The sequence below is a fragment of the Maylandia zebra genome, linkage group LG5 (assembly GCF_041146795.1).
Source record: "Maylandia zebra isolate NMK-2024a linkage group LG5, Mzebra_GT3a, whole genome shotgun sequence".
Taxonomy (NCBI): Eukaryota; Metazoa; Chordata; class Actinopteri; order Cichliformes; family Cichlidae; genus Maylandia; species Maylandia zebra.
Window position 1 is genome coordinate 43,594 of NC_135171.1, and position 22,019 is coordinate 65,612.

General features: G+C 42.8%; 1 protein-coding gene and 2 long non-coding RNA genes across 3 annotated transcripts in view; 1 reads left to right on the forward strand and 2 right to left on the reverse strand.

The window, feature by feature from the left end:
- Positions 1-22,019, forward strand: part of LOC143418540 (uncharacterized) — a 57,178-nt gene that overhangs the window by 32,978 nt on the left and 2,181 nt on the right. Inside the window, exons 2-3 of the long non-coding RNA XR_013098524.1 lie at positions 19,998-20,198; positions 20,926-21,126. This is a non-coding gene — a long non-coding RNA (uncharacterized LOC143418540). The remainder of the gene's footprint in view (positions 1-19,997; positions 20,199-20,925; positions 21,127-22,019) is intronic.
- On the reverse strand, positions 12,290-14,581 carry LOC143418539 (uncharacterized). Its single transcript, XR_013098523.1, has 3 exons — positions 14,348-14,581; positions 13,552-13,612; positions 12,290-13,066 (listed from the first exon to the last, which is right to left on the reverse strand). It is a non-coding gene; the product is annotated as an uncharacterized LOC143418539 (long non-coding RNA).
- Positions 16,250-16,975, reverse strand: LOC143418717 (nanos homolog 2-like). Its single transcript, XM_076884443.1, has one exon. It carries the CDS (start codon positions 16,960-16,962, stop codon positions 16,462-16,464), a length of 501 nt encoding a protein of 166 aa, XP_076740558.1. The 5' UTR covers positions 16,963-16,975; the 3' UTR covers positions 16,250-16,461.

Sequence of the window (22,019 nt, forward strand, 5' to 3'; positions counted from 1 at the left end):
AAAAAGAGAAAAAGAGCAGAAAAACCCTAAGGAAAAAAAACTTACCTGTTTAAAAATAAGCCTGTATAAAGGAAAGAAATAAAAGGGGAAAATACTTACCAGTAAAAAACCTAAAGAAAGGAGAAATACTTACCTGTAACACAAAAAGCCTGTATAAAGGAAGAAAGGACAGAAAAATACTTACCTGTATGAAAAACCTAAAGGAGAGAAGAAAAAAGAAATACTTACCTGTAACATAAAAGCCTGTATAAAGGAAGATACCTCTCATTTGACTGGGCTCGCCTGAGGAAGGCACTACGCTGCCGAAACGTCGCGACAGCCCACTTGCTCTTACACCCTAGACATGGGTAATTTTTGGAACCGCCGGGCAGAGGCTACTCAGCCCCCATTGATGGACAGTGCACTCAGGCCCCTTAGGGGGACCTGCTATCAATAATCCCTAACCAGCCCGTGCCTCGTGGGGGTGGGGGATGCCCCTGCCTGGTCCTAAGCCCTAACCCTAACCAGGGGGGCTAATTAAAAATTAAAAAAAACCTTAAAAAAAGAGAAAAAGAGCAGAAAAACCCTAAGGAAAAAAAACTTACCTGTTTAAAAATAAGCCTGTATAAAGGAAAGAAATAAAAGGGGAAAATACTTACCAGTAAAAAACCTAAAGAAAGGAGAAATACTTACCTGTAACACAAAAAGCCTGTATAAAGGAAGAAAGGACAGAAAAATACTTACCTGTATGAAAAACCTAAAGGAGAGAAGAAAAAAGAAATACTTACCTGTAACATAAAAGCCTGTATAAAGGAAGATACCTCTCATTTGACTGGGCTCGCCTGAGGAAGGCACTACGCTGCCGAAACGTCGCGACAGCCCACTTGCTCTTACACCCTAGACATGGGTAATTTTTGGAACCGCCGGGCAGAGGCTACTCAGCCCCCATTGATGGACAGTGCACTCAGGCCCCTTAGGGGGACCTGCTATCAATAATCCCTAACCAGCCCGTGCCTCGTGGGGGTGGGGGATGCCCCTGCCTGGTCCTAAGCCCTAACCCTAACCAGGGGGGCTAATTAAAAATTAAAAAAAACCTTAAAAAAAGAGAAAAAGAGCAGAAAAACCCTAAGGAAAAAAAACTTACCTGTTTAAAAATAAGCCTGTATAAAGGAAAGAAATAAAAGGGGAAAATACTTACCAGTAAAAAACCTAAAGAAAGGAGAAATACTTACCTGTAACACAAAAAGCCTGTATAAAGGAAGAAAGGACAGAAAAATACTTACCTGTATGAAAAACCTAAAGGAGAGAAGAAAAAAGAAATACTTACCTGTAACATAAAAGCCTGTATAAAGGAAGATACCTCTCATTTGACTGGGCTCGCCTGAGGAAGGCACTACGCTGCCGAAACGTCGCGACAGCCCACTTGCTCTTACACCCTAGACATGGGTAATTTTTGGAACCGCCGGGCAGAGGCTACTCAGCCCCCATTGATGGACAGTGCACTCAGGCCCCTTAGGGGGACCTGCTATCAATAATCCCTAACCAGCCCGTGCCTCGTGGGGGTGGGGGATGCCCCTGCCTGGTCCTAAGCCCTAACCCTAACCAGGGGGGCTAATTAAAAATTAAAAAAAACCTTAAAAAAAGAGAAAAAGAGCAGAAAAACCCTAAGGAAAAAAAACTTACCTGTTTAAAAATAAGCCTGTATAAAGGAAAGAAATAAAAGGGGAAAATACTTACCAGTAAAAAACCTAAAGAAAGGAGAAATACTTACCTGTAACACAAAAAGCCTGTATAAAGGAAGAAAGGACAGAAAAATACTTACCTGTATGAAAAACCTAAAGGAGAGAAGAAAAAAGAAATACTTACCTGTAACATAAAAGCCTGTATAAAGGAAGATACCTCTCATTTGACTGGGCTCGCCTGAGGAAGGCACTACGCTGCCGAAACGTCGCGACAGCCCACTTGCTCTTACACCCTAGACATGGGTAATTTTTGGAACCGCCGGGCAGAGGCTACTCAGCCCCCATTGATGGACAGTGCACTCAGGCCCCTTAGGGGGACCTGCTATCAATAATCCCTAACCAGCCCGTGCCTCGTGGGGGTGGGGGATGCCCCTGCCTGGTCCTAAGCCCTAACCCTAACCAGGGGGGCTAATTAAAAATTAAAAAAAACCTTAAAAAAAGAGAAAAAGAGCAGAAAAACCCTAAGGAAAAAAAACTTACCTGTTTAAAAATAAGCCTGTATAAAGGAAAGAAATAAAAGGGGAAAATACTTACCAGTAAAAAACCTAAAGAAAGGAGAAATACTTACCTGTAACACAAAAAGCCTGTATAAAGGAAGAAAGGACAGAAAAATACTTACCTGTATGAAAAACCTAAAGGAGAGAAGAAAAAAGAAATACTTACCTGTAACATAAAAGCCTGTATAAAGGAAGATACCTCTCATTTGACTGGGCTCGCCTGAGGAAGGCACTACGCTGCCGAAACGTCGCGACAGCCCACTTGCTCTTACACCCTAGACATGGGTAATTTTTGGAACCGCCGGGCAGAGGCTACTCAGCCCCCATTGATGGACAGTGCACTCAGGCCCCTTAGGGGGACCTGCTATCAATAATCCCTAACCCTCGTGGGGGTGGGGGATGCCCCTGCCTGGTCCTAAGCCCTAACCCTAACCAGGGGGGCTAATTAAAAATTAAAAAAAACCTTAAAAAAAGAGAAAAAGAGCAGAAAAACCCTAAGAAAAAAACTTACCTGTTTAAAAATAAGCCTGTATAAAGGAAAGAAATAAAAGGGGAAAATACTTACCAGTAAACAACCTAAGGAAAGGAGAAATACTTACCTGTAACACAAAAAGCCTGTATAAAGGAAGAAAGGACAGAAAAATACTTACCTGTATAAAAAACCTAAAGGAGGGAAGAAAAAAGAAATACTTACCTGTAACATAAAAGCCTGTATAAAGGAAGATACCTCTCATTTGACTGGGCTCGCCTGAGGAAGGCACTATGCTGCCGAAACGTCGCGACAGCCCACTTGCTCTTACACCCTAGACATGGGTAATTTTTGGAACCGCCGGGCAGAGGCTACTCAGCCCCCATTGATGGACAGTGCACTCAGGCCCCTTAGGGGGACCTGCTATCAATAATCCCTAACCAGCCCGTGCCTCGTGGGGGTGGGGGATGCCCCTGCCTGGTCCTAAGCCCTAACCCTAACCAGGGGGGCTAATTAAAAATTAAAAAAAACCTTAAAAAAAGAGAAAAAGAGCAGAAAAACCCTAAGAAAAAAACTTACCTGTTTAAAAATAAGCCTGTATAAAGGAAAGAAATAAAAGGGGAAAATACTTACCAGTAAACAACCTAAGGAAAGGAGAAATACTTACCTGTAACACAAAAAGCCTGTATAAAGGAAGAAAGGACAGAAAAATACTTACCTGTATAAAAAACCTAAAGGAGAGAAGAAAAAAGAAATACTTACCTGTAACATAAAAGCCTGTATAAAGGAAGATACCTCTCATTTGACTGGGCTCGCCTGAGGAAGGCACTATGCTGCCGAAACGTCGCGACAGCCCACTTGCTCTTACACCCTAGACATGGGTAATTTTTGGAACCGCCGGGCAGAGGCTACTCAGCCCCCATTGATGGACAGTGCACTCAGGCCCCTTAGGGGGACCTGCTATCAATAATCCCTAACCAGCCCGTGCCTCGTGGGGGTGGGGGATGCCCCTGCCTGGTCCTAAGCCCTAACCCTAACCAGGGGGGCTAATTAAAAATTAAAAAAAACCTTAAAAAAAGAGAAAAAGAGCAGAAAAACCCTAAGAAAAAAACTTACCTGTTTAAAAATAAGCCTGTATAAAGGAAAGAAATAAAAGGGGAAAATACTTACCAGTAAACAACCTAAGGAAAGGAGAAATACTTACCTGTAACACAAAAAGCCTGTATAAAGGAAGAAAGGACAGAAAAATACTTACCTGTATAAAAAACCTAAAGGAGAGAAGAAAAAAGAAATACTTACCTGTAACATAAAAGCCTGTATAAAGGAAGATACCTCTCATTTGACTGGGCTCGCCTGAGGAAGGCACTATGCTGCCGAAACGTCGCGACAGCCCACTTGCTCTTACACCCTAGACATGGGTAATTTTTGGAACCGCCGGGCAGAGGCTACTCAGCCCCCATTGATGGACAGTGCACTCAGGCCCCTTAGGGGGACCTGCTATCAATAATCCCTAACCAGCCCGTGCCTCGTGGGGGTGGGGGATGCCCCTGCCTGGTCCTAAGCCCTAACCCTAACCAGGGGGGCTAATTAAAAATTAAAAAAAACCTTAAAAAAAGAGAAAAAGAGCAGAAAAACCCTAAGAAAAAAACTTACCTGTTTAAAAATAAGCCTGTATAAAGGAAAGAAATAAAAGGGGAAAATACTTACCAGTAAACAACCTAAGGAAAGGAGAAATACTTACCTGTAACACAAAAAGCCTGTATAAAGGAAGAAAGGACAGAAAAATACTTACCTGTATAAAAAACCTAAAGGAGAGAAGAAAAAAGAAATACTTACCTGTAACATAAAAGCCTGTATAAAGGAAGATACCTCTCATTTGACTGGGCTCGCCTGAGGAAGGCACTATGCTGCCGAAACGTCGCGACAGCCCACTTGCTCTTACACCCTAGACATGGGTAATTTTTGGAACCGCCGGGCAGAGGCTACTCAGCCCCCATTGATGGACAGTGCACTCAGGCCCCTTAGGGGGACCTGCTATCAATAATCCCTAACCAGCCCGTGCCTCGTGGGGGTGGGGGATGCCCCTGCCTGGTCCTAAGCCCTAACCCTAACCAGGGGGGCTAATTAAAAATTAAAAAAAACCTTAAAAAAAGAGAAAAAGAGCAGAAAAACCCTAAGAAAAAAACTTACCTGTTTAAAAATAAGCCTGTATAAAGGAAAGAAATAAAAGGGGAAAATACTTACCAGTAAACAACCTAAGGAAAGGAGAAATACTTACCTGTAACACAAAAAGCCTGTATAAAGGAAGAAAGGACAGAAAAATACTTACCTGTATAAAAAACCTAAAGGAGAGAAGAAAAAAGAAATACTTACCTGTAACATAAAAGCCTGTATAAAGGAAGATACCTCTCATTTGACTGGGCTCGCCTGAGGAAGGCACTATGCTGCCGAAACGTCGCGACAGCCCACTTGCTCTTACACCCTAGACATGGGTAATTTTTGGAACCGCCGGGCAGAGGCTACTCAGCCCCCATTGATGGACAGTGCACTCAGGCCCCTTAGGGGGACCTGCTATCAATAATCCCTAACCCCCCCCCCCCCTAACCCCCCCCCCCCCCCCCCCTTACCCTAACCCCTAACCCTAACCCTAACCCCCCCTAACCCCCCTAACCCTAACCCCCCCCCTAACCCCCCCCTAACCCTAACCCCCCCTAACCCTAAGCCAAGAAAAAACCTAAGTAAAGAAGAAACAGAAAAAAGTAAGACAAAAAAGTCAGAAAGAAAAGCTAAGAAGAGAAAAAGTATAAATAGAGGACAAACCAGTCCCTACCCTCATTGAGCCCAGCCTGATGAAGGCGAAGTAACGCCGAAACGTCGCGACGGGCTCAATAGAACAACTAATGGCCACTACTACCCAATGATGGGCAATTTTTTGATCCGGGGGCATCAGTGCCTACCCCAGTCGAGTGAGCGTGCATCAGGGGACCCAGACTTCTGCCTGGGACCCCTTTCTTTCCCCAAACCCTTACCAGCCAGGTCCCGGTGGGGTGGGTGATGCCCCTACCCACATCTCCTACCCTAACCTTAACCTATCCCCCCCTCCCTGTCCCAAACCCCAGAAAAAACAGAAAAAAAGCCTAAAAAAATGGAAAAACAAAAAACAGAAAAAGAAGCCTAAATAGAGTGGTTACTAAGGATGGGGGTGCCAGAAAAACAAGATGATAGACAGAGTGGACTAAGGAATAGGGGGTGCCATAAAGAAAAAGGATAGAAAGAAAGCTCCCCAAGTAGGGTTGAGAAGAGAAAAAGAGAGAGAGTAAGAAAGCTCCCCAAGTAGGGTTGAGAGGAAAAGAGAAAAGTCACGTAAAAACAGAAAAAGTGACAGAGAGAAAAATAGAAAAAACTAAGTACAGAAAAAATTAAAAAGCCAAGAAAAAACCTAAGTAAAGAAGAAACAGAAAAAAGTAAGACAAAAAAGTCAGAAAGAAAAGCTAAGAAGAGAAAAAGTATAAATAGAGGACAAACCAGTCCCTACCCTCATTGAGCCCAGCCTGATGAAGGCGAAGTAACGCCGAAACGTCGCGACGGGCTCAATAGAACAACTAATGGCCACTACTACCCAATGATGGGCAATTTTTTGATCCGGGGGCATCAGTGCCTACCCCAGTCGAGTGAGCGTGCATCAGGGGACCCAGACTTCTGCCTGGGACCCCTTTCTTTCCCCAAACCCTTACCAGCCAGGTCCCGGTGGGGTGGGTGATGCCCCTACCCACATCTCCTGCCCTAACCTTAACCTATCCCCCCCTCCCTGTCCCAAACCCCAGAAAAAACAGAAAAAAAGCCTAAAAAAATGGAAAAACAAAAAACAGAAAAAGAAGCCTAAATAGAGTGGTTACTAAGGATGGGGGTGCCAGAAAAACAAGATGATAGACAGAGTGGACTAAGGAATAGGGGGTGCCATAAAGAAAAAGGATAGAAAGAAAGCTCCCCAAGTAGGGTTGAGAAGAGAAAAAGAGAGAGAGTAAGAAAGCTCCCCAAGTAGGGTTGAGAGGAAAAGAGAAAAGTCACGTAAAAACAGAAAAAGTGACAGAGAGAAAAATAGAAAAAACTAAGTACAGAAAAAATTAAAAAGCCAAGAAAAAACCTAAGTAAAGAAGAAACAGAAAAAAGTAAGACAAAAAAGTCAGAAAGAAAAGCTAAGAAGAGAAAAAGTATAAATAGAGGACAAACCAGTCCCTACCCTCATTGAGCCCAGCCTGATGAAGGCGAAGTAACGCCGAAACGTCGCGACGGGCTCAATAGAACAACTAATGGCCACTACTACCCAATGATGGGCAATTTTTTGATCCGGGGGCATCAGTGCCTACCCCAGTCGAGTGAGCGTGCATCAGGGGACCCAGACTTCTGCCTGGGACCCCTTTCTTTCCCCAAACCCTTACCAGCCAGGTCCCGGTGGGGTGGGTGATGCCCCTACCCACATCTCCTACCCTAACCTTAACCTATCCCCCCCTCCCTGTCCCAAACCCCAGAAAAAACAGAAAAAAAGCCTAAAAAAATGGAAAAACAAAAAACAGAAAAAGAAGCCTAAATAGAGTGGTTACTAAGGATGGGGGTGCCAGAAAAACAAGATGATAGACAGAGTGGACTAAGGAATAGGGGGTGCCATAAAGAAAAAGGATAGAAAGAAAGCTCCCCAAGTAGGGTTGAGAAGAGAAAAAGAGAGAGAGTAAGAAAGCTCCCCAAGTAGGGTTGAGAGGAAAAGAGAAAAGTCACGTAAAAACAGAAAAAGTGACAGAGAGAAAAATAGAAAAAACTAAGTACAGAAAAAATTAAAAAGCCAAGAAAAAACCTAAGTAAAGAAGACACAGAAAAAAGTAAGACAAAAAAGTCAGAAAGAAAAGCTAAGAAGAGAAAAAGTATAAATAGAGGACAAACCAGTCCCTACCCTCATTGAGCCCAGCCTGATGAAGGCGAAGTAACGCCGAAACGTCGCGACGGGCTCAATAGAACAACTAATGGCCACTACTACCCAATGATGGGCAATTTTTTGATCCGGGGGCATCAGTGCCTACCCCAGTCGAGTGAGCGTGCATCAGGGGACCCAGACTTCTGCCTGGGACCCCTTTCTTTCCCCAAACCCTTACCAGCCAGGTCCCGGTGGGGTGGGTGATGCCCCTACCCACATCTCCTACCCTAACCTTAACCTATCCCCCCCTCCCTGTCCCAAACCCCAGAAAAAACAGAAAAAAAGCCTAAAAAAATGGAAAAACAAAAAACAGAAAAAGAAGCCTAAATAGAGTGGTTACTAAGGATGGGGGTGCCAGAAAAACAAGATGATAGACAGAGTGGACTAAGGAATAGGGGGTGCCATAAAGAAAAAGGATAGAAAGAAAGCTCCCCAAGTAGGGTTGAGAAGAGAAAAAGAGAGAGAGTAAGAAAGCTCCCCAAGTAGGGTTGAGAGGAAAAGAGAAAAGTCACGTAAAAACAGAAAAAGTGACAGAGAGAAAAATAGAAAAAACTAAGTACAGAAAAAATTAAAAAGCCAAGAAAAAACCTAAGTAAAGAAGAAACAGAAAAAAGTAAGACAAAAAAGTCAGAAAGAAAAGCTAAGAAGAGAAAAAGTATAAATAGAGGACAAACCAGTCCCTACCCTCATTGAGCCCAGCCTGATGAAGGCGAAGTAACGCCGAAACGTCGCGACGGGCTCAATAGAACAACTAATGGCCACTACTACCCAATGATGGGCAATTTTTTGATCCGGGGGCATCAGTGCCTACCCCAGTCGAGTGAGCGTGCATCAGGGGACCCAGACTTCTGCCTGGGACCCCTTTCTTTCCCCAAACCCCTAACCCCCCTAACCCTAACCCCTAACCCTAACCCTAACCCCCTAACCCTAACCCCCTAACCCTGAGTGTGTGTGTGTGTGTGTGTGTGTGTGTGTGTGTGTCTCTCTCTCTTTTACACAAAAAACACATGTCAGTTGTTAAGGAAAATGTTATAAAACACTTCTTCAGTAAAGACTCAGAGAAGAGAAACACACAGAACTTCTTGCTAGCAAGGGCAGCCTCCACTCTAAGAGACTCCAGTGAGAGAACTGCCCCGGTCTTTATTTTATACTCCATTGAGCGTGTGTGTGTGCGTGTGTGTGTGTGTGTGTGTGTGTGTGTGTTGACAGAGAGACAGAGAGAGAGAGAGAGAGAGAGGGAGAGATACAAAGGAATGTAATTCAAATTTTGCACTTCAGACCTTACTGTGTGTGTGTGTGTGTGTGTGTGTGTGTGTGTGTGTGTGTGTTGACAGAGAGAGAGAGAGAGAGAGACAGAGAGAGAGAGAGAGAGAGAGAGAGAGGGAGAGATACAAAGGAATGTAATTCAAATTTTGCACTTCAGACCTTACAGTGTGTGTGTGTGTGTGTGTGTGTGTGTGTGTCTGTCTTTTACACAAAAAATGCACTTGCAACAACTTTAATATGGAATGTACTGGACTTCCCGGCTAGGCGCCCTCCTGTGGATGACAGGTGCAATTGATTGTCAAAAGCAGATATCTAACAGCTTCTGACACTTTGTACCGCATTGAGCCAGCAGAGGGAGCCCCCCTGGTTCAATCCCAGTTGCACAGCAGTTGTGACCAGCTTCTGTCTGTGTGCTTTGGTGTGTGTGAGTGTGTGTGTGTGTGTGTGTTGACAGAGAGAGAGAGAGACAGAGAGAGAGAGAGAGAGAGAGGGAGAGATACAAAGGAATGTAATTCAAATTTTGCACTTCAGACCTTACTGTGTGTGTGTGTGTGTGTGTGTGTGTGTGTGTGTGTGTGTGTGTGTGTGTGTGTTGACAGAGAGAGAGAGAGAGAGAGAGAGAGAGAGGGAGAGATACAAAGGAATGTAATTCAAATTTTGCACTTCAGACCTTACTGTGTGTGTGTGTGTGTGTGTGTGTGTGTGTGTCTGTCTTTTACACAAAAAATGCACTTGCAACAACTTTAATATGGAATGTACTGGACTTCCCAGCTAGGCGCCCTCCTGTGGACGACAGGTGCAATCCCAGTTGCACAGCACTTGACCAGCTTCTGTGTGTGTGTGTGTGTGTGTGTGTGTGTGTGTGTGTGTGTGTGTGTGACAGACAGACAGACAGACAGACAGACAGAGAGGGAGATTCAAAGCATCAGGACCAGGAGATGACACAGTGCTCCAAAGGCCTGGTTCTGCTGCCTCCTCCTCCACCCACCTGCTGCAGACGCTTCTGTGAAGGGAAACTGCTACATGTTATGTCACCGATCCCTGCCATGCTGCGTGTCTAACGACCCGGCAGGGCCTGCTGAGTACAGTGGTGGTGGACCCAGGCCCTCTGCACCTTCCTTTCTCCGACTGGGACCGTTTTGTCCCATCCTTTTTGGTCCGATTCGCCATATCTCCAGAACCGAAGAAGCCATCGGCGTGGCCTCTTCGCCACAGCGTCCGGCACCCACCAAAACCCCCACCTAGACACCAACATCAGCCCTCTACACCTCTTACTTTTTCAGTTATTCCACTTTTGTCCCATCCTCTCCTGGCTTTTTCCCCATAACCTAACCCCTAATTATTGCTAGTTATTTTAATTTTTACCTGTCGTCTTGTGTTCCAGTCGGTCGCAGCAGCAGTGTGTTACCAGTCGCCAATACTCTCCTCTTTAGTTTGAGAAGTCTCCTTTTGTATTAAATATGCTTTTCCAAAAACGTCTATCTTTGTGTACACGTTGAATGAATGTTAATGGGAGACCAGTTCTTTGGGGGGGTTTTTTGGGGTTTTTTTGTGGACAATCCTTGTCAGTGTTGGAGGAGGACTGTGAAGGACGACCGTTCAAATCAAACCAAATCCTAACTTTAAGCCACTATCCAGTCCTGTCCCCCTTCTCTCCTCATACCGGTACCCACAGTTCAGACCCCACCTCAGGCCCCTTACTGCCTGAGGAGGGGTCTGAAGTATTTTCCAGCCTTATAAAGAAAGGGAAGACTGAAGTGGCAGACTGTCATGCAAAAAGCGAGCATCTCCTCCTTGCACTGCTTACAGTCAAATGACAAAATATGTGAACTCTTTTTAAACAGGAAAAAGGAAGAAATTGTACACCAGAGGGGGCAAGAAGGAGAAAACTTGAATATAAACTCAAAAGAAAAACCGCTGTTCCTTCCCTCCCCCAGAAGGCAGTAGAATATCATCATGTTAAATGCCACTTTTGGGGGGGGGGGTAAAATTACTTGACAAATATGTTTCTCTTTTTTGTTATTTCGTCCCTCTTTGTTACAGCTACAGGAGGACAATAAACAGAAGAAGGAGAGCGGCACCAAAGAGGCGAAAAAACGAAAGAGCGCACCACCTCCTGACACCACATCCACAAAGAAGTCCAAATGTACCTCCAGTGCTGAGGGGGACGACAAGGAGGTTTTTCTCCTCCCTGTTCGTGGGCGTGAGCGTTACGAGATGTTGAAGAAGATCAATGACGGTTTGGAGCTGCTTGACAAGGACAGCAAAAGCAAGTCAAAGGTCTCAGTGAAGCATGAGGTTCCCGTGCCCTCCAGTGGAAAGAGGCTGCTCCAGAGAGGAGAGAGGAGTGACAGCGACTAAGATGCCCATCACCTCAATTTCGAAAACAAATGTCACCTTTTTGTCTAAGCCTTTAGGATTATTTCAGGTTTTAAATGCCCATTTAAAAACCAAAATGCCATCCTGCCTCAGTTAAAACGGTTCCTGAAACTGTACTGCCTGATTAGTCACTGCACTGACATACTGTTGTGTTCAGTTATGTTTTTTTCTTTTTAAAAAAAACAAAAAAAACAACAACCCTATGTTCCTAATTGGGTTAGAGCCGTTCAGCATGGTTTGAGTGAGATTACGAATGATCCTTGTCATAACGAGTCACTGCCGTTTATTTAAATAAAGTTCAAAGCTAGGCTTGCAAAACTTGAATGGAATTTGCCTCTGATGTTGCTGTATTACTGTGCTACAGTCCTGTCGCACCATGTCATTTTTTAAAAAAGAAATGTATATATTTTGCATGATTGTCTGGGAAATGCAACCACCTCTGCACAACCTTGATTCATATGCAATATGTAATCATGTTTGTGTAACATGAAAGAAAAAAGAGAAAAAATGATGATAAATGCAAAGACTGGTAACAGCGCTAAGAACCATAAAGCAAGAGAATTTTTAAAAAACTGTGAGAAATAAACTACACTGTAAAAAAAATAACCCTATTCAAATTAAAAAAAATGATGTCCAGTTGTCACATCCAAAATATTTGGCTTTATAGAATCCAAATTGAGTCACTTGATATGACCTGATACTTTTATGTTGATATAAACAATATTACTAGACTTGACTGAAACTTTAAATTTTGCATTGATCCAAATTGATTTTTTTACATAGAACCATATTTTAATTATTGAACCAAGCTAATATATTGAAATTTAACCAACCTAATGTATTCACATCGAACCAAATTAACATGAACTAATATGTTTGTGTTGAAGCCAGGTAATTGATTTACATATATTCAAACTATATTTTTTACATTTCATTTCAGTTCAAAAATGCTCTGCATTTCCTATAAAAAACAAGACAGTTGGCCAACCAATTATTTCAAAATTATTTATTGTTCCAAACCATTTTAACTATAATCAATAGAGAGGATTAGTAATATACAGATTTAGTGCTACGGCAGAAATGATTAGAGAAATGTTTGTTTTATAAAACCTGCAATCTTTTGAAAACCAGTATAAAACCTGCAATCTTTTGAAAACCAGTATAAAACCTGCAACCTGTCTAAAACTGGCATAAAACCATTATAAAAACTATTTTTAAACCAATTTGCAAGTACTCAAAAATGTTTATATGTGCACTGTGCCTGTACAATGTAAAAAAAAAAAAAAATCTACACATGTATCAATGAAATCAACTTAAATCTCCCTTTCAAATGGGTGTTCTTATAAATTTTGAATGTAGAATACCACTGCAGGCCAACCAAGCAAAATAACCAAGCACACATGCACATGCATGTGCACATACACATGCACACATGCATGCAAACACACTACTGTGCAGTGTTAAGTTCACAATTAAGTTTGCGAATCTTAGAGGTCATCTTGTTAAAGTCAAGCTCCATCATAATCTTTTGAAGAGCCTCAAAGGTGAACCTGAATCCTCGTGGATATTCCATATTAAGAGCATAACAGAGTCCAAAGACCATTGCCACTCCAGCTGCCACAGAAGGCAACTCATTCAGGACTTCCACACCATCAATGATTATCCCGATGTCTCGAGGCTGATGTAGGAGGCTTGAGTTGTCCCTGAAGACGAAGAGTGCCATGGTGGTACTCTGCAGCTCTTCCTCAGCTTCATCTTTCTGGGATATCTTGAGGTAAAATATGGAACAAAATGTACAAGTGAAGAATTGAAGTCTGGCACACCTGATAAATCTTTGACCATAATAAACTACTATTTTGATAGTTGTTTGGTCACAGACTATTAGAACAATTATTTGACTAATCAGATTGTGAATTGCATAATCATTAAATTAAATCAATGGTGGAACATTTTCATAAATGTTCCACAAAGCCCAAGAAAAAAAAAGAAAACAATACAGAACCCTAAGATATTAACTTGATGAGTTGATTAATCGTTGCTGTCCTACATTAATCACTGCATTTAATAGCAGAGTTGTCAAATTTACATCAAGAGACTGCATCTCATGTAGAGACAGAACAGATATGGACATACCATGTATTCTTTTATCAAGTCCTCAACACATCAGCAAGGTGAATGAGAGGATAATGAGGGAGAGTCTAGATTATTATGAAATGTTTAAAAAGGATGTGCAGTGTAAATGCAAAATGATACCTGTTCAGATTAAATGAAAATGTATGCTTCAGCCATGGAATGGATGGAGCGATCTGTGGTTCTGAAAGCATACAGAAAAAAAAGAATAATGTTACTTCTCTATAAAACACATTACATAGAAAAACCAAGAAATACGTAACATGACATACCAAACAGTCTACAGACCAGCCATTAGCGACTAAGTTTGGCATAGGGTCAATTTTTTGCTGTTAAAATTAAAATTTCTTCAGAAAATGCACATTTTTCCGAGCTGCGCCTGAAAGTCAATTGAAGGAATTAGTCTTATGTCATTGATCTTATATGCTGGCTTGTTATTTCTGTCTCTAAATCATGCACATTAATAATTATCTTTTGCCCTCGGTGTACACACACATAACACACAGATATTTATATGAAGAGAGACAAACGTGCGCGCACAAACACAAGCTTGTGTCTAGAAACCGCGAGCTCACCAGAAAAATTCAAACGAAGCGGAGCACGGAGTTATACTATGAATGTTATGAACTATGAACTTATGCTAGCTAGCTTTATCCACCACCGATGCATCGTGGTAACGCTAGCTAGTTAGGCAAAAAGCCGTTTTTTACCAGTATACTAACTTGTATTCCCGACTGTGATGGTCGGTTTCTGGTAACCAGTTCTAACGTTGCGCAGGATAGCTAGCTAGCTTATAGCTAGCAGCTACAATCATGCAAAAATTAGGGGTGGCTGTCGACCCAGCTTAAATGGGGTTATTTTCTGCGATTTTGGCAATACAAATTATAAAAGCTTTTGTAACACACTTGGCTTTACTTACGTTTATTTTCAGATGAAATTAATCAAAGATGTGACATGATGTTTCCAGCAGCCATGCAGAATAAAAATGGGTCCCGGTCTATTTCTGGTGGGCGTGTTCAAGTGCAAATCACTTTGACTCAAATTAAAGATATTATCTGTTCAACATGAAAAGAAATATATGTTTTGAGAGAAATCAAAAACTTTGCGTTGCGATGTTCACAATCCTGTACTGACACTATGGGCACATTTTTAGAAATCTATTTAATTCCACAGAAAGGTTAGCCACTTTAGTGTTTCACTTGTGACCTATTTATAGCTCACTGAAGAAGGTTTTAAAATGCAACAATGTTCGGAGATAGAGAGAAAAAAAAAAGAACTTTGGTGCAGGTGCAGGTGCAGTCTTTTATGTAGCTTTCTGGTGACCTTAAAAGAACCTTTACGAAGCCCGTTGACAGGCCTTTAATCGAATGATCGGTTGGTTGATTGATAACAGAAAAAAAGGACACATAAGATGGACATAAAGGACTGAAAACACCAAGAGCAAATATTGCATCGCACTCATTTATGTAGTTTATTTTTAGATTAGATAATTTTGCAAAATAACGCAGCAAAATAAATAATAAGAGCCGGGATGTGCAGACTATTTAGCACTGAAAAAACTCCGTCCATGTGAACAGAATCAGGTGTTACCTTACCTGTTGATTAAATATCAAGACTATTTAGCAATAAGCTTACTTTAAAGGCTCGTAATAGGTGAACTGTCTTGGTATAGTTGAGTCACGCAGAGTTCATGGTCCATGTTGTGTTACTTGTTGTTTGTGTGTGTGTGTGTGTGTCACCCGATGACCCCTGGCGCCGGAGCGTCTAGACTACATTAGAGATGTGTCACAGCAAAGAGCCGCACCTGCGCTCAAAGAGAGCACATACATAGAGGTGAGATGAGGATAAATGGATAGATGCGGTCCTTTTTCGAAGCTGAGCGCACAGTTGTATTTCCTGCACAATCACACACGAAGTGAGGCTGTGTTTATGCCGGTTATACCATGAATATACACCCTGCAGGCACCACTTGTTTGTCAAACTGTTTATGAAGCAAAAGTCACATTTCTGTTTATTTACAAAGCAAAAAGAAGGGGGGGAAAGAGGCGTAGGAGGGGGTGGAGCGTGCGCACTAGCATACCGGCGACGGCTGTTTCCTTTCACTAAAAGGAAAAAAATAATAAAATGTGTACTTCACGTTACGGTTGAAACTGGGGTTTTTTTTGTGTTTTTTTAATTTTTATTTTATAGAAACAATTTTTGCTCATAACCAATTGACAGGGGATTTCTTAAAATCACCCCGCAGTTCTTCAGCTGAGACACCTGAGTTAGAAAACACAAACACTGCAGCTGTCTTTGTACAAACTTGTACAAACTCTGTTTTGACCTTGTATACTGTATTTCCCCAGCCCCTCTATTTTGAAACTAAAACTATTGAACCTTAATTCAATTTCTCACTTCACATAATCGTTTCACTTTTGCCTTGAAGTGTTACTTTTAATTTAATTTAATTATTTTTTTATGACGCATGTTCTCTGGTGAGTTCAGGTACATCTGTAACTTCAAGTGGAAGAGTTGCATGTGAGTTAAAAATTTTCTATAATACCAAAAAAAAAAAAAAAAAAAAAAAAAAAAGACAAAATACTGACGTTTTTGTCGAATAATCTGTCTGACATGAGGGATAATATAGCATATGCATTTTAACTAAAAGACTCGCGCACTGACACTATGGGCACATTTTTAGAAATCTATTTAATTCCACAGAAAGGTTAGCCACTTTAGTGTTTCACTTGTGACCTATGAAGTACCCCCGAAATTGTATCATATTAAACAACAACAACAACAATAACAACAACAATAAACACTCGAGGACTTTAAAGAGTTTAATTTTTTCCGAGGTTTGAGAGCGCTCACCCCGGCTCGGGGCTCCACAGATGTGCTGGATGAGAGCTCCTTGCTGCAGACTGCAGCGGAGTGTTTGACAGTCAAACTTGAAACAGTCTTTGGAACTGAAACGGTCTCTGCCAACACGAACACATACCCCAAACAGTTCGGTAAATATGTACAGTTTCTCGCAGCTTCAGTTTTCAGCAGCTACCAGAACTTGCCTACCGTCTGCATCCTCCCAGCAGCCTCGCACTTCATCTGCGGGCAGTACTTGCGTGTGTGAGCGCTGTCACCGGTGGCTTCGCAGATCGGGCAAGTGTAGTTCCGGAGGACGGGGCAGAAAACTATCCCGTCGTCTGATTTGAGCTTGTGAGATAGGTACACCCTCGGAGTCTCCCCGTTCTGCTTGCATAAGCGGCAGTAGTCCGAGGATGAGGCGCTGCTGCTGGTGTCCGACGCGCTGCTGGTCGGACTGGACTGTGATGAGTTTTTGGAGGATTTCTTCCCCCGAGTGGAAGTGTGGACCTTACTCCAAGGGGGCGCTTGTCCCTTCTTTGGACGCTCGGTGTCTCGGTTATCAACCTCACGGTTGCTGCACAGTTTCTCGAACACTTGGCTCAGATTCAGGTAGTCGTGCCACATGTTAAAGCTGTCCCCACCAGTGAGGATCGAGTTCTGGACCTCCAGTTGTCTCGGCATTGTGGTCATTTTTTGGCAGAAGTAAAACTGAGAGTGTGTTTGGAGCGCCTCATATTTATAGCTCACTGAAGAAGGTTTTAAAATGCAACAATGTTCGGAGATAGAGAGAAAAAAAAAAGAACTTTGGTGCAGGTGCAGGTGCAGGTGCAGTCTTTTATGTAGCTTTCTGGTGACCTTAAAAGAACCTTTACGAAGCCCGTTGACAGGCCTTTAATCGAATGATCGGTTGGTTGATTGATAACAGAAAAAAAGGACACATAAGATGGACATAAAGGACTGAAAACACCAAGAGCAAATATTGCATCGCACTCATTTATGTAGTTTATTTTTAGATTAGATAATTTTGCAAAATAACGCAGCAAAATAAATAATAAGAGCCGGGATGTGCAGACTATTTAGCACTGAAAAAACTCCGTCCATGTGAACAGAATCAGGTGTTACCTTACCTGTTGATTAAATATCAAGACTATTTAGCAATAAGCTTACTTTAAAGGCTCGTAATAGGTGAACTGTCTTGGTATAGTTGAGTCACGCAGAGTTCATGGTCCATGTTGTGTTACTTGTTGTTTGTGTGTGTGTGTGTGTGTCACCCGATGACCCCTGGCGCCGGAGCGTCTAGACTACATTAGAGATGTGTCACAGCAAAGAGCCGCACCTGCGCTCAAAGAGAGCACATACATAGAGGTGAGATGAGGATAAATGGATAGATGCGGTCCTTTTTCGAAGCTGAGCGCACAGTTGTATTTCCTGCACAATCACACACGAAGTGAGGCTGTGTTTATGCCGGTTATACCATGAATATACACCCTGCAGGCACCACTTGTTTGTCAAACTGTTTATGAAGCAAAAGTCACATTTCTGTTTATTTACAAAGCAAAAAGAAGGGGGGGAAAGAGGCGTAGGAGGGGGTGGAGCGTGCGCACTAGCATACCGGCGACGGCTGTTTCCTTTCACTAAAAGGAAAAAAATAATAAAATGTGTACTTCACGTTACGGTTGAAACTGGGTTTTTTTTTTTTTTTTGGTTTTTTTTTTTATAGAAACAATTTTTGCTCATAACCAATTGACAGGGGATTTCTTAAAATCACCCCGCAGTTCTTCAGCTGAGACACCTGAGTTAGAAAACACAAACACTGCAGCTGTCTTTAACTCGCGAGGGCAGTCATGGACGCAAGACCTGCGTCTCATCACTGCTGCTTTGTGAATGTCTGTCTGTGAAAAGCGCTTAATAAATAAAGTTTACTTACTTACTTACTTACTGAGCCTGCAGTTCAGAAATTTAACCATTAGATGGAGTCATTGCCAAAGCAATGACTCCATCTAATTGCTATGACTTTTGGTGTTTATTTTGGACCTTAACTCGCCCCACAGTTTTGAGACAAGGTTCACATATGATATATCATTGTGTGCGGCTGGAGCTGGAATGAGTTGCTATGACTTTTGGTGTTTATTACTTCTATAGTTTTTTAAATATGAATATTTTAATGCAAGTTTTTTCCCATTGAAATGAATGGAGAACAAGAAAACTTCATTTGTGGTGTGCTGGCTCACTCTAGTGGTATGTCGGGAGTAATGGAGGCGGCCGCTGTGTCCCTGTGGTTGGCCTACTTGTCAGATATCGACAAATCCTACACTACAGACCAGTTGACAGCGTGCAATAACCCAGCCGATTCATTCGTCTTTACACTACCTCACAATCGACTCAACGGTGAGTTATTTGTTTGTTTTGTTTTCTCACAATTAATGTAAAGCCAAGGTATATATCAACGGCGCGCGCAGCGGAAGTATGGCATTATAGCGGATTATAATGGGGGACGCTTTTATTTTGTATAACTACCGGAAGTAGTTCCTGTGTACTGAGCTAGCTGGGTAGCTAGCGCCGCGTCGCTTAAAAAGCAGCCGGGCTTGTCTTAAACTTAAGAGGCTGACACTCGCTAAACCACCCGATCGCTCGCCAAGCGACAGACGTCCATGTGTTCAACAACAGACACACGTCATTCCCCTTCGTGGTCTAAACCAATCAGAGATAGTCGGGGCGGGACCTCTGTCCGTGGTCGAGCTGGACGTGGAGGTGGATAGAGACGGGTGAGTAGCTTGAATGAAGCGATATCGATTCATTAAATCCTGAATTGAATGAATATAAATGTGTTTTACCAGAAACGCCAGAATCTCAGGTTAAAGCTCACAAAACTATTTCAACAACAACCAGCAAATGAGAGCAGGAAACGCATTCCACACGAAAACGTAAACAGAGCGGACCGACGCATCAGAATTAGCTTAGTCGGCGTGGGGGCTAATATCATCCTTAATTCCTTCTTACTTTTGCTGTTTTGCTTCCAACACGATAAAACCCACAGCTGTGCGTGAACTGTGAGAGAAACTTCAAGAAAAGTTTCCCATCTCAAACATGTGTTTTCTGCATTACTCATTCGCTTATTACCCATCAGTCTACGGTTGTTTACAGCGCTGGCGGCCGCTGTCTTTTCTTTCCTTTGTAAATGACGTCGGATAATAAAGCTTAATTTCTGCTGTTTAATACTGAAGAAATGTAAACTTTTTCAAATTAGGTATAATTGCAGAATATTTTTAAGGTTATCTGCTATAAAATCCATGCCAGGAAAATCTCCTTTATGTTTTTATTTTTTTATTTTTTTATTCTCAGTTACTTTGACACAATGGCATGTGCTGTGATGGTCACATCTCTGATAAAGTTTAGTGTCAGTACTGATAAATGATCAGAATTATAAGATCTCTCACTTTCTGAGTAAAAATTGCACCAAATCGAATCTGGATTATGTGGATTATAGAAATCAGTGATGATACACAGTGTGTGTGTGTGTGTGTGTGTGTGTGTGTGTGTGTGTGTGTGCTTTGGTGTGTGTGCTTTGGTGTGTGTGTGTGTGTGTGTGTGACAGAGAGAGAGAGAGTGACACTTGCTGTGTATTTAAGAAACAAACGCTCAAAGAAACCAAACAGAATGACACAGGCAGAAAGACACTGTTTTATTTTGGTAACCAATGATGCATTTCTTCTCCGCTTGTACAGTGCACCCTGAAGCCGTGTGTGGACCAGGAGATCAGCAGAACAGGAACCACAGAGCGTCAGCGGCAGACATCCAAGCTGCACAGGGCACACGCAGCACCAGGCAGAATTAATGACGTCCCTGATCCACAGCTCAAGCCCAGCCACCCGCTGCCTCCTCGCCGCCTCCTCCCGGGACCTTCAAGGACCACCCACCAGCCACTGGTACACATTCCAATCTTACACAATGGCCCCAGCATCACAGGGCATCTCCTGACATTAAAATCTATCCTGATTTCTGTTGTTTTTCCCTCATCTCTGAGCCGCTGAGTGTGAGTGTGTGTGTGTGTGTGTGTGTCTCTCTCTCTTTTACACAAAAAACACATGTCAGTTGTTAAGGAAAATGTTATAAAACACTTCTTCAGTAAAGACTCAGAGAAGAGAAACACACAGAACTTCTTGCTAGCAAGGGCAGCCTCCACTCTAAGAGACTCCAGTGAGAGAACTGCCCCGGTCTTTATTTTATACTCCATTGAGCGTGTGTGTGTGTGTGTGTGTGTGTGTGTGTGTCTCTTTTACACAAAAAATACATGTGAGTGCACTTGCAACAACTTTTAATATGCAATGTACAGGACTTGCCAGCTAGGCGCCATCCTGTGGACCAAACATGCAATTGAAAGATGTTATTTTCGCCGGTATAACACCTTCTGACACTTTGTACCGCATTGAGCCAGCAGAGGGAGCACCTCTTGTTCAATCCCAGTGGCAAAGCAGCTGCTCTGCTTCTGTGTGTGTGTGTGTGTGTGTGTGTGACAGAGAGAGAGAGAGAGAGAGTGACACTTGCTGTGTATTTAAGAAACAAACGCTCAAAGAAACCAAACAGAATGACAGAGGCAGAAAGACACTGTTTTATTTTGGTAACCAATGATGCATTTCTTCTTCCCTTGTACAGTGCACCCTGAAGCCGTGTGTGGACCAGGAGATCAGCAGAACAGGAACCACAGAGCGTCAGCGGCAGACATCCAAGCTGCACAGGGCACACGCAGCACCAGGCAGAATTAATGACGTCCCTGATCCACAGCTCAAGCCCAGCCACCCGCTGCCTCCTCGCCGCCTCCTCCCGGGACCTTCAAGGACCACCCACCAGCCACTGGTACACATTCCAATCTTACACAATGGCCCCAGCATCACAGGGCATCTCCTGACATTAAAATCTATCCTGATTTCTGTTGTTTTTCCCTCATCTCTGAGCCGCTGAGTGTGAGTGTGTGTGTGTGTGTGTGTGTGTGTGTGTGTGTGTGTGTGTGTGTCTCTCTCTCTTTTACACAAAAAACACATGTCAGTTGTTAAGGAAAATGTTATAAAACACTTCTTCAGTAAAGACTCAGAGAAGAGAAACACACAGAACTTCTTGCTAGCAAGGGCAGCCTCCACTCTAAGAGACTCCAGTGAGAGAACTGCCCCGGTCTTTATTTTATACTCCATTGAGCGTGTGTGTGTGCGTGTGTGTGTGTGTGTGTGTGTGTGTGTGTTGACAGAGAGACAGAGAGAGAGAGAGAGAGAGAGGGAGAGATACAAAGGAATGTAATTCAAATTTTGCACTTCAGACCTTACTGTGTGTGTGTGTGTGTGTGTGTGTGTGTGTGTGTGTGTGTTGACAGAGAGAGAGAGAGAGAGAGACAGAGAGAGAGAGAGAGAGAGAGAGAGAGGGAGAGATACAAAGGAATGTAATTCAAATTTTGCACTTCAGACCTTACAGTGTGTGTGTGTGTGTGTGTGTGTGTGTGTGTCTGTCTTTTACACAAAAAATGCACTTGCAACAACTTTAATATGGAATGTACTGGACTTCCCGGCTAGGCGCCCTCCTGTGGATGACAGGTGCAATTGATTGTCAAAAGCAGATATCTAACAGCTTCTGACACTTTGTACCGCATTGAGCCAGCAGAGGGAGCCCCCCTGGTTCAATCCCAGTTGCACAGCAGTTGTGACCAGCTTCTGTCTGTGTGCTTTGGTGTGTGTGAGTGTGTGTGTGTGTGTGTGTTGACA

Coding starts and splice junctions, on each gene's coding strand:
- LOC143418717 (XM_076884443.1), bottom strand. CDS start 16,962: ATGACCACAATGCCGAGACAACTGGAGGTCCAGAACTCGATCCTCACT.